The 12,744-nt window shown below is 42.1% G+C and overlaps 1 protein-coding gene across 1 annotated transcript in view; it reads right to left on the bottom strand.

The window, feature by feature from the left end:
- ccdc90b (coiled-coil domain containing 90B) overlaps positions 1–12,744 on the bottom strand; it is a 41,293-nt gene that overhangs the window by 7,703 nt on the left and 20,846 nt on the right. Inside the window, exon 4 of the mRNA XM_060826606.1 lies at positions 7,398–7,499. Within this exon, the coding sequence (XP_060682589.1) occupies positions 7,398–7,499 (102 nt within the window). The remainder of the gene's footprint in view (positions 1–7,397; positions 7,500–12,744) is intronic.

Raw genomic sequence — 12,744 nt, 5'->3', positions numbered from 1 at the left:
ACTCACAATTTCACAGATACTGAAGTAATCTATGCCAACATACATCAAGACTTGGACAACATTCAAGGTTGGGCTGGTAAATGGTTAGTGATATCCATAGCGATATGCCAACCATGTACCAGGCAATGATCACTTACGAAAGAAAATCCAACCATCTCCCCTGTCATTTAATGGTATTGTCAAATCTCCATCAATATCCCAACAATCAACAGTGACTAGAAGCTTAACTGGACCAATCATATTAACAATGTGATTACTAAAACAGGTCAGGCTTTGTATCCTGCAATCTGTAATTCAGTCCAGACTCCAGAAAATCTGTCCATCATCTGCAATGACAGCAGCGTGATAGAGTATACTCTATGTCCCTGGATGAGTGAAGCTCCAATGATACTTAAAATGGTTGACATTTCCATACCGAAGCAGGTGACTTTATTACTTAGATTACTTACAGTGTGGAAACAGGCCCTTCGGCCCAACAAGTCCACACCGACCCGCCGAAGCGCAACCCACCCATACCCCCTACATTTACCCCTTACCTAACTCTACAGGCAATTTAGCATAGCCAATTCACCTGACCCGCACATCTTTGCACTGTGGGAAGAAACTGGAGCACCCGGAGGAAACCCACGCAGACACAGGGAGAACGTGCAAACTCCACACAGTCACCTGAGGCAGGAATTGAACCCGAGTCTCTGGCGCTGTGAGGCAGCAGTGCTAACCACTGTCCCACCGTGCCGCCCGACCCAATTCCCCATCTTAATTATTTGCTCCCTCCACTGTTGGTGTACAGTAGCAGTAGTGTACCATGAAGATACACTGCAGCAACTCAACTAGGATTCTTCCAAACCTGTGACCATGCAATGTAGAAAGATAATGGGAAAAAGCAAATGGAAACACTCCAAACTATAAATTCATCTCGAAGTTACCATCTGATTTGGAAATATGTCACCTTTCTTTATTTGTTGTTGGGTCAAAATCCTGGAACTTCAAAGCACGGAGTATGTAGCTACATCCATGGACTGCAATGGTTCAAGATGGTAATTTTCCAAATCTTCTCATGGACTATTAGAGATGGGCAATATAACGTGATTCCAAAGAATGAATTTTTAAAAAGGAAATGAGTTGGTTGCTGTAAATTAGCTTGTAATATTGCCTCAACATTTATTTATTCAAGATCTCATTTGACAGAAACCGTGCAATGTTCCTTTATTGCCACTGGAGGTCACTGAAACCAGTACAACACAAAAGCCAGCAAACTAGGCAGTCTTACAATTCCAAATAGTAAACTCGACTTCTTTTTGCCTGCAAAATGTTACCAGTCCAATAAATGGTTTGCCATATTGATGGGAAAATAACACAATGAGACAAATAATCCTACAATTTATTTTAGTGACATTGCTCGATGGGATATATAGAGGTTGATGATGGTCACTGGTGAGAAGTGTCCTATTTTTAAAATATAATGTTACAGAATGTTTTTACATTCAATGGGCAAGGTTTATCTTTAACATCTCATTTAAAAAACTGCACTTTTGAAGTTCAGCATTCCCACAAGACCATGTGGAAGTCAGCATAGATGTTTTCAAGAGGACTTGAACCCATAACCTTTTGACTTAAAAACAAGCAAGTTACAACCGACTGATGGCTGAGACTAAGAAATGGGCTGAGCATAGGATCACTAGAAATATTTTAACACTAATAGATTGATCATACTATAGGTAGCATATGTAATGCTGTTGGACTACTCTCTCTGAGTCACACCAAGTGTGGTGAAAGCAACTATACATCTCTGAAGAAAAGGATAATCAGACCACTGCTTTGAGCAAACTGAATGAGGCAGTAACAATAGTTTAGAAATTAAACTTAGCAGCAATGGTCTCATGGCTGGACAAAATAAAATCGTGGATAATATTGTTTGTACTTGTGAGGTGAATTGCCCTGGACACTATTTGGTGCAGTTGCTAGTACACAGAGTAAATCTCATTCCCATTCCAAGATAACATAGAAGAGGACTCCTTAGCCTGGGGCTTGTTCGCTCCATCTGCTTTTCCTTTCATTCTGTCTTTTTTACCTCTTGTACCTACATCCTGTGAAGAGCTCGGTCATGGCGACAACATCAACAACTGAGACGGCCCAGCATGGACTCAACTGAGCCCAGTGTGGATTTGAGTGGGCCAATACAAAAGATCTTCATGGTGAACAAATTTGGTAGGTTGGCAGAGAAGTTGGGACCCAGCATTGATATCAGCAGCTGCTACAGTGGCGAGGTAGGCTCTGTGGCGAAGGATGGCACCCGATGATTGCTGACTTCACTGTTGGTTGGGTCCAGTGCTGGCGGTGGAATGGCCATCACAGTGACATCGGCGGAGAAGACAGCATGTGCAGTTGGCATTGGAATTGGAGATGTTGGCCTTCAGCTGCGGTAGGTCCAAATTGGTATTTCTGGAATGGACCTTGATGTGGAGGCATTAGTGGGCCTGGAGCCCATTGTGGAGACTCTCTCCCTGCCACCTGATGTTGAGTGCAGCACAAGAAGTGAGGAGGATGAACTCTGTTTTTACTTATTTTTAAATCATGTTTTATTTCAGACGTAAAACTTAATATCTGCAGTAGGTTAAATTGGCGCTGGAGCATGGTGGCATATTACACTTTTCATTGATTTATTGTCACTTGTATTTAACAAACAAATACATTCAATTCATATCTTTGCGTAAATGTGGAGAGCAGACAAATTGTGTTGTCAGTCAGTGGTAGCGTTTTGGAGCTGAAAAAGCTAACCTTGTACAGAACAGCAGCACATTCATGTATATTCAACAGCCCACAGAATCATAGAATCCCTACAGAGTGGAAGCAGGCCATTCAGCCTATCAAGTCCACACCAATCCTTCGAAAAGCATGCCACCCAGACCTATCCCCCTAACCTATCACTGTATTTTCCATGACTATCTCACCTAACACTATGGGATAAATTAGCGTGTCAATCCACCTGACCTACACATCTTTGGATTGTGGGAGCACCTGAAGGAAACCCATGCAGACACAGGGAGTTGGCACAGTTACCCAAGGCTGGAACTGAGGCAGTAGTGCTAACCACTGAGTCACCCCTGGCTGGAATACCAACTAGCACCTACTTAGAAGGGAGAATCATCTGCTCCTAGGTTGTTGTTAGCTCACTTCTCCCATCTGATGCTACAATTCTACAAATGTCTGAAGGGAACAGTGTGGCTAGGCACACTATTTTTACTGACTTCAAACCAATTTTGGTCACACACTTATATACTAGTAAACATTCGCCTAGGAATGCAGCTTGATTGGAGAATGAACAGAGGTTAATAGAGTAGGAGAAGGTGTGGTAAATGATGAAGAAGAGGGAAGAGAGGCGCGTGCCGGGAGGCCTTATATCCCAAGGGTTGTTCAAGATGATCAACTCATGAAGAGTCCTGTAGCACAGATTTATGGTGGTCTGCTGCTTGTTGCACAACCTAAGTTCAGGGAAAAAAACCTTTGCCATCAGCCAGATTGTGGGTGTCTTTTGTGCATGAAAAGGAAAAGAAACATCGGGAACAGAAGAAATAGAAAATTTATGAAGGAGGGTACATAGTCCATTGTGTCAGTCCTGGACAAAAAAGAACTTAATCCTACTTTCCAGCTTTTGGTCCATAGCTCTGTAGTTTAGGAAACATCAGGTGTGTATCTGAGTAAGTACAACAAGGGTTTTTACAGTTTTCTTTTCTTTCAGTTCCCAACATTCAACATCTACTGGGTGAAAGAATTTCTCAATTCTTTTTCTAATTTTTCTGCCAATTCCTTTACATCTATGCCCCTGCTTATCGAACACTCTACTGAGAGAAACAAGTCCTTTCTTTTCACACTAATCGCAGCCCTTTATTATTTTATACATTTCAATTAAACCTTCCCATTGCTCACAGTTGTCTAATTAAAACAACCCTAGCCTATCTAAATCTTTGCTCAAAATTAAAATTTTCCACTCATGGCAAGATCCCCATAAATGCCCTCTGTACTAAAGAGAGTACAATCATACTCTTTCTATAATGTAGTGACGAGTATTGTACACAATGCGCTAGTTACGGTATAAGTGATGTTTAGCTGTAGCATAGCTATTCTTTTGACTAATGTAAAAAATATCCTGAATGTTTTCTTCACCAACAGATCTACTTATCCTGTTAACTTCAGGGGTGTGTCCAAATATATTTGAATAGCTCTCCTATACTTCAGTTTCCAGTTTCTTATCATGTAATACCTGAGTGGGATTTGATGCATGTGAACATTTGGTATGAATTCTGAGAGATTGTTGCTAAGTGAGTAATAGTAATAGGAGAATGAGAGGTGCCTGTAGGTAGTAGTAGAGTGTGTTAAGATGTGGCATTTGTAAACCTTGTCCATTCATGTAAGATCTTTGACTATCTGGCCACACTAATGGACCTCCACATTCATTTGCTAGCACTGCCTTTTGAATATGTCTGGAGGGTCTCCTGATACACTTTGACCCTTTCTAACTCCTTCCTCAGCATGGAAAGTCCTTGAGCCTGCCTTCCCTCCCCTGATATTCAACACTTCATTGTGCTCAAGCTCAAAAGAGGTCCTGTATGATCCAGTGCCTCAAAAAAAATGAGCAATCCTAGCATTTTGGACCCCCTGCTCATTTAGATCAATAGCTGCATACATGGTTAGCAAGAAAATGCTTTTGACAAAAGGTATTATTTCACAGGATATGGGCATCACTGGTTGGGCTATCTTTTATTGTCCAATCCAAATTGTCTTGGAGGTGGTGCCTTCTTGAACTGAAACAGTCTTTGGGGAGCAGGGACACCCAGAGTGCAGTTAGAAAGGGACCTAGTAAGAGTGAAGGAATGGTGATATAGATCAGAGTCAGGATGTTTTTGTTTGTAGCTTGGGAAGGAATGTGCAAATGGTGATTTTCTCACGTATCTGTTGCCCTTATCTTTTGAGATGGTAGTGATCGTGATTTTAGAAGTTGTTTTTAAAAGAGCCTGGGTGAGCTGCTTCATTTCAATAGTGTTGAACTTCTTTGGTGTTCTTGGAGCTGCACCCATCCAAGTGAATGGCAAATATTCTATCAAACTCTCGTCTTGTATCATGTAGACAGTGACAGACTTTAGGTCTTCAGGAGGTTAGTCACTTGCTGCAAAATTCTTAGCCTTTGACCTGTTCCTGTAGCTACAGTATTAATACAGCTGGAGCAATTCAGCTTTTGGTAAATGATAATCCCCAGGATACAGGTAGTGGGCAATTCAGTGACGGTAACCTTATTGACAGCATCAAGAGATGATGGTTAAATTCTCTCCTACTGGAGATGTTATTACCTGGCTTCTGTGTGCCATGAACATTCCTCATCATTCTCATCTGAAGCGGGAATATTGTCCAGTGTTTGCTGAACATAACAGGCTGCTTATAATACGGTGGCACAGTGGTTAGCACTGCTGCCTCACAGTGCCAGAGACCCAGGTTCAATTCCCGCCTCAGGCGACTGACTGTGGAGTTTGCACATACTCCCAGTGTCTGTGTGGGTTTCCTCCGGGTGCTCTGGTTTCCTCCCACGGTCCAAAAACGTGCAGGTTAGGTGAATTGGCCATGCTAAATTGCCTGTAGTGTTAGGTGAAGGGGTAAATGTAGGGGAATGGGTCTGGGTGGGTTGCGCTTCGGTGTGGACTTGTTGGGCCGAAGGGCCTGTTTCCATATTGTAAGTAATCTAAAAAAAAAATCGGAGGAGTCATGAATGATGCTGAATATTGCTCACTGATGACTGCCTATTACTTATTTGGAACTTAAGTTGGATGAAAAGTCACTGATGAGGCAGCTTAAGATGGTTAGACCCAGGGCCGTACCCTGAGGAACTCTTGAAGTGAGATCCTGTGTCTGAGATGAATGTCCTCCAACAACCACAATCATTTTCCCTTGAACTAATGATGACTTAAACAGTGGGAAGCCTCCTCCTCACAAATTCCCAACTACATTGGTTTTTCTGGGGCTTCTGATGCACTTCGTCAAATGTTACTTTGACTGCCTTTGACATCATTTTCACCTTACTTCACCTCTTGAATTCAGCTCTTTTGTCCATGTTTGGATGAAGACTGTAACGTGGTCAGGATCAGGAAGTACCTGGTGTTGCCTGCAAGCGTACTAACCTTGCCTTTCATATTCTCATTCAAATCATTTATATAAATGACAAACAAAAGAGCACCCAGAACTGATCCCGGTGGTACACTGCTGATGATAGGTTTCCAGTCTGAAAAGCAGCCTTCTACTACCACTGTCTGTCTCCTGCCATTAAGCCAATTAAGTATCCAATTGGCAAACTCATCCCGAATCCCACGTGACCTAAATTTACTAATTAGTCTTTCTTGCAAAATCTTGTCAAAGGCTTAACTGAAGTCCAACAAAATGTCCACTACTCTGCCCTCAAACATTTTGGTAACTTACTCAAAAACTCAAGCAAGCTTGAGAGACAATTTTTCTCACACAAAACTATGCTGACTATCCCGAATCAATTTTTGCCCCTCTAAAGCTTTATAAATGCAGTCTTTTAGAATCACCTCCAACAACTTACCCACAACTGAAATCAGGCTCACAGGTCTATAGTTCCATGGTTTCTCCTTGTAATCCTTCTTAAAGGTACAACATTGGCCATCCTCCAATCATCTGACATCTCAGCCACAGTTATATATACTGCAAATATTTATGCAAAGGGTGCTGCGATTTTCTCCCTTACTTTTTACAACATTAGATAAGGTCCCAGAGATTTATCCACCTTTATAATGTCCAAGACCGCCAGAACTTCCTCTTCTATAAGATGAACGGTTTTTAAACATTAATATTTATTTCCCTGATTTTTCTAGCCACCATTTCTTCCTCCATAATAAACATTGATGTGAATATTTATTTAATATCTCTTCCATCTCTAGGGATTCAATATAAAGACAACTATCCAGTTTCGTTGTTTTTATTTTAACCAGTTTGATTCAACAGAATGGTTTGCCCCACCATTTCAGAAGGCAGTGAAAAGGCAACCATTTTGTTGAGGTCTGAAGTCATGTGTGAAGACAGCAAAATCCTTTCCCCAAAACACATTCACATTCCAGCTGGGTATTTATGACAATTGACAAAGATTTCCTGATCACCCTTATCAAGAATTGCTTGTAATTCCAGGGAAAATTTCCACCACAACTGACCACACATTCAGCATCTTTCTACTGCACAAATGTTAAGGAGTTGCCATGCAGTCTGTTTTTACATTGAACTGGAATGAGTTAATCTCACAATGCAATCACTGTGCCCATATTGGGAGCTCTTCAATTCAATCCCCAAAGCTGTTAATTTCATTAGTTACTCGTATTTTATGTATTTTGGAGTCATACCTCATTTTCCATCCTCAGGTTAGAAAATTCACTTTTCTCCAGAATAACCATATCCTTTCTTATGGAGTCTAAATGGGCCATGATTTGTTGCAGCATTATTTCCTGAAAGAAACAGACATTAGATGATCCAAAACAATAACATTATGCAGTTTTTAAATTCTATACAATGAGAACAATCTTCTTGTTTTTCCACTCTGCTTTGTCCTGTGCAATTTAGTCAGCCCTGCCAATAATAGAAAACATTTATTGGCAGTGAGGAGCAATAGAAAGCAATTCAACATCATTGATTCCTTTTTTTAAGAAAAACCCCAGTTGGCTGGATGATTGGTTTCCTATACAGAGTGAGACCAAAAGCGTGCGCTCAATTCCCACACCAGCTGAGATTACCATGAAGGACTCTCCTTCTCAACCTCTCCCCTCACCTGAGGCATAGTGACCTCAGGTTAAACCACCACTGGTTGTCTCTCTTGGGTGACAGAGCAGACTACGGTGGTAAGACAATGGTAATTTTCCCTTTTTAGAAAATGTTCCTGTTGCCCTCTAACGCTAACAACCTTCTGCTACTAGCCCTCACGTTTATTTACAGGCAGCTACCCTCTCAATTGGCCTATTGAAAATTGCTTCATAGGGGAGGTGCTGGATGACTGAGGCCTTCTCCCCAACGTTAGTACAAGAATGGAAGGAGTGCTAATAACAATGGTGTGGGCTTCACTCTACAGAAGACATCAGAACGGAATATCAGAGAAGAGGAACACTACGTAACCCTTATCATCATGGCAGCATCCAACTGAGTATGCTGCCCTATTAGTGAATACAGAAATGGGATAGAGAAAATGAACCTGTTACTGAAGAGACAGTGTAGGATGGAGGCCTTTAAAGTTCTGGGGTATTAGAATTGGGTCTGGGACAGATAGAATCTGTACAAGGAAGACAGGATTTACCTTGGTAGGAGAAAGTAAGGACTGAAGATCAGAGTTCTGGAAAAGCACAGCTGGTCAGGTAGCATCAGAGAAGCAGGCGAGTCAACATTTCAGGCATAAGCCCTTCATCAGGAATAAGGCTTGTGGCCAAGAGGGCGGAGAGATAAATGGGAAGTGGGTGGGGCAGTGGGGAAGGTAGCTGGGAATGTGATAGGTAGATGAAGGTGGAGGCGAAAGTGGTAGGTCAGAGGGGAGGATGGAGCAGATGGGTGGGAAGGAAGATGGACAGATAGGATCATTCAATTGGGCAGTACCAAGTTGGGAGATTAGGATTGGGATAAGGGGGGGTTGGGGGATGGGATGGGACAATGGGGAAACTGATGAAATCCACATTAATATCATGTGATTGGGGGGTCCCAAGACAGGTGTCAGGTGGTTAGGGTTTGGCAATGGAGGAGTCCCAGGACCTGCATATCCTTGGCGGAGTGGGAGGGGAGTTAAAGTGTTCAGCTACAGGGCAGTGGGGTTGGTTGGTGTGGGTGTCCCAGAGATGTTCTCTGAAACGATCTGCAAGTTGACGTCCCACTCACCTCGGCCTGAAGTCTCATTCCTGATGAGGCCTTATGCCTAAAACATCGACTTTTCCAGCACCACACTCTTTGACATTTACCTTGGTAGCATCATTATCATTACAGGGAGATTTGCTAGTGCTGTTGGGCAGAGTTTAAACTTGGCATAGGAATAGGAAGCTAAAAGAGTATTCCGATAGAAGAAATGCAAAGCTGGTAATAGTAGGAAGAAAGATGTTAAGCCAAACTGTAAGACTGGAGAAATAAAGGCCAGCAGCAAGTGGGGTCAAATTTACTGCTTTATCAATGATGTTCCCTTTGTTATCAATAGCTCACTGATAACTTTACATTTCCATTTATAGTTCCTCCGACAGCAAAGCGTCAATGTGAACCTGCAGCAGGACAAAAGCTCCATTTTGGATTTACCCTGACAAGGTGCAGGGAAACTTATTTTCTGCAATAAACTTATCCTCATGACCTTCATGCATATCAACTTCAACACCAATGGGGAGATAGGAGTTACCATTAAGTTCAACTGGAGCAACCACAATGCTTCCGTGAGTAGCTAGGTCCTTCCCAATGAGTGGTTCACCTGCTGACTCCTTAAAGCCTTGCTACCATTGACAAGCACCAAGTCAGAACTGTGATGGAATCCACACTCCTCTGCTGGCTTGGTGCAGCCACAGAAACACTCCCAAATCAGAGAAACTCACCATCCACCCACAATACCCAAGGTCATGCGGCTGAGTTTTGTGGTGATCTACAATATGTACTGCAACAACTCTTTTCAACATTATTTCATCACTTCCAAACTTTGAGCTTTGCCAGGAGGAAGAAGAAAAACAGACAAAATCACAGGACTACCATCTCCTCAAAATTTTCCTCCAGAAATGGATGTATCTTTACTACTGTATCAGCTGAAATTCTGGAATTTCCCTACTCCTTTCAAACCCATTTTGAGAGAACAATTGAAAGGGCAATAGTGATAGGGAATTCAATAATTAGAGGAAAACAGACAGTATATCTGTGACCGTAGATGAGACGTGACTCCGGGATTAGTATGTTGCCTTCCTGGTGCCAGGGTCAAGGATGTTAGAGAGCAGCTGCGGTACATTCTAAATAGGGGAAGGGTTTACAAACAGTAAACAAAAAGGTGTGGTCCACATTTACATAGATGAGTAGAGGAGCTACCTCAAAGGCAGTAACTTCAGGATTACTCAAAGTGCCACCTATTAGTGAATATAGAAATGGGATAGAGCAAACAAACATTTTGCTGGAGAGAGTGCAGGATGGATGGCTTGAAATTAGGTCTGGGCAGACAGACCCTGTACAAGGAAGACAGGATTTACTTTGGTAGCACCGTTATCATCACAGGGAGGTTTGCTGGTGCTGCTGGGCAGAGTTTAAATTTGGCAGGGAATGGAAAGTTAAAAGGGTATTTCAATAGGAGAATAGCAAAGCTGGTAATAGTAGGAAGAAAAGTGTTAAGCAAAACTGTAAGGCAGGAGAAACAACAGCCAGCAGTAAGTGGGGTCACAATACACAAAGAGGTAAAAGAGGCAAAACTAAAGGCTTTCTATCTGAATGCATGCAGCATTTGCTAAATTATCAACATAATTAGGAGTAAGCTGATTTGTTGTAATTGCCAATATAATGACACAGCTGCAGGATGACCAATGCTAGTTCTTTTATTCATCTTTTAAAAGTGCTAATGCATGGAAGCATCCTGTCCAACCTGTCTCCCAAGGAACCCTGCCACTCTGGAATGAAAACCTGAGCCAGTTTTTCCCAGGTTGGGTTGGTTGAGCCAGGAAGTGTCCCTCTACACTCCAAACCCACTCCAAAACAAAAACAAAATTGGGATCTTTGAGTCTATCTTCATGGAGAAAAGTACAAAACATTTGCAGAAAAATGCAGAGAAACAAAGGTCCACTGAGTGAGGAACTGAAAGAAATTATTGGTTAACTAGTTTACTGGGGAAATTAATGAGACTGAAAGTAGGTCTGTACTAATGATGAAAAAGGTGGCTGTAGAGATAATGGATGCATTGGGTGGTTAATCAAAAGTCGACAGATTCTGAAACGTTTCATGCTGATTAGAAGGTATCAAATGTATTCCCAGTATCTAAGAGGGGTGAAGGGGGAAGTGATAATGGGAGCACATATCTTGACATTAGCTTGACACTGGAAAATGTTGGAATCTATTATAAAGAATCTGACAACTGGACACTTAGAAAATAATGGTAGAATTAAGCAGAATCAACTGAATTTATGAAAGAGAAATCATGTTTGATAAACCTTTTGGAGGTTTTGGGGATATAACTGGCAGAATAGATAAGGATGATCCATCAAATGTTATGAATTTAGATGTTCTGACAAGATCCCACACAGAGGTTATTAAACAATATTAGGTCACATGGGATTGGGGATAATGTGCTGGCATAGACTGAGAACTGGTTAACAAACAGAAAAGAGAGTAGAAATAGACATGTCATTCTCAATTTGGCAGACTTTGGCCAATGGGTTACCACAAGAGTCAGTGTTTGGACTCTACCAGTTCACAATCAGAATCAATAATCTGAATGTAATATCTCCAAGTGTGCTGACGACACAAAACTAGGTGGAAGTGGGAGTTGTGAGGAGGGTGCAACATGGCTTCCTTGGAATATAGACAGGCTGAACAAGTGGGCAAAAGCACAGCAGATGGAATAATGAGAAGTTATACACGTTGGTAGGAAAAACAAAACAAAAACAGCATTTCTTAAATGATAACTAATTCAGAAATGTTGATGTCCAATCGCCTTGCTTGTAAGTCACTGAAAGCTTAATGCAAGGGCAGTTCACAATTAGAAAGACAAATACTACAATGGTAAGGGGCATGACTGGTCCCACCTGCCAATCTTCCTTCCCCCCTATCCACTCCACCCTCCTCTCTGACCCTCACCTTCATCCCCACCCCCATCCACCCATTGTACTCTTTGCTACGTTCTCCCCAACCCCACCCCCCTCCCATTTATCTCTCCACCCTGGAGGCTCCCTGTCTTGAGTTCTGATGAAGGGCTTTTGCCCGAAATGTCAATTTTCCTGCTCCTTTGACGCTGCCTGACCTGTTGTGCCTTTCTAGCACCACTCTAATGCAGAGTCTGATTTCCAGCATCTGCAGTCCTCACTTTTGCCAAGAGGGGCATGTCAGTGCCTGCCTGCAAGGGGGCAGATGTTGTTCAGGCTGGTTTGCAAGGGAATGAGGAGTGCAGTTGTGGTGGGAGGGTGGAGATGTGAGCAAGTTCAGTGGGCACCAGGGTACTGGGCCCTGGAGGCTCAGGCCAGCAGTGTAGTTCCTGGACAGGATACTGGTAGATGTCTTGGTGATGGCAGGCAGAAGTGGGGGACAGGTGTATAAGTTAGTGGATCATCTTAGTTTTTTTTTTACCCAGGAGCTAAACTTGGCATCCAATCTTCTAGCTTTCCCTGGGTAACTATTAACCTAACAGAAGCAGAACCCTCTCAATTATCTACCTTTAATGGATTCCTTTGGAGAGTTCAAGACACTGGGAAGTTGCCAGTCAGAATCATCAATTCCCACAGAGTCAGCTTTAATCAGAGATTCAATGGAATATCCAGGCCTTGGTTTCTAAAAAAAAGGGGCAGTTTATTTGTAATTTAAATGATCTAAATAATTGGTTTCCCAGCCTCTTGCCCAGCAGGGTTTTATTCCTCTTATTTTAAAAAGAAGGGCATTTTTCATCAAGATGTGCAGTAAATTATGATAATTTCTTCACCTTTCTTGGGATAGTCAGAAGTAGATTTACCCATAAAGGTTTTCACACCATTCTTCACCATTTGTTTTCATTTTATCAGA

The sequence above is a fragment of the Hemiscyllium ocellatum genome, chromosome 6 (genome assembly GCF_020745735.1).
Source record: "Hemiscyllium ocellatum isolate sHemOce1 chromosome 6, sHemOce1.pat.X.cur, whole genome shotgun sequence".
NCBI lineage: Eukaryota > Metazoa > Chordata > Chondrichthyes > Orectolobiformes > Hemiscylliidae > Hemiscyllium > Hemiscyllium ocellatum.
This window is presented reverse-complemented; position numbering and strand designations above follow the sequence as displayed.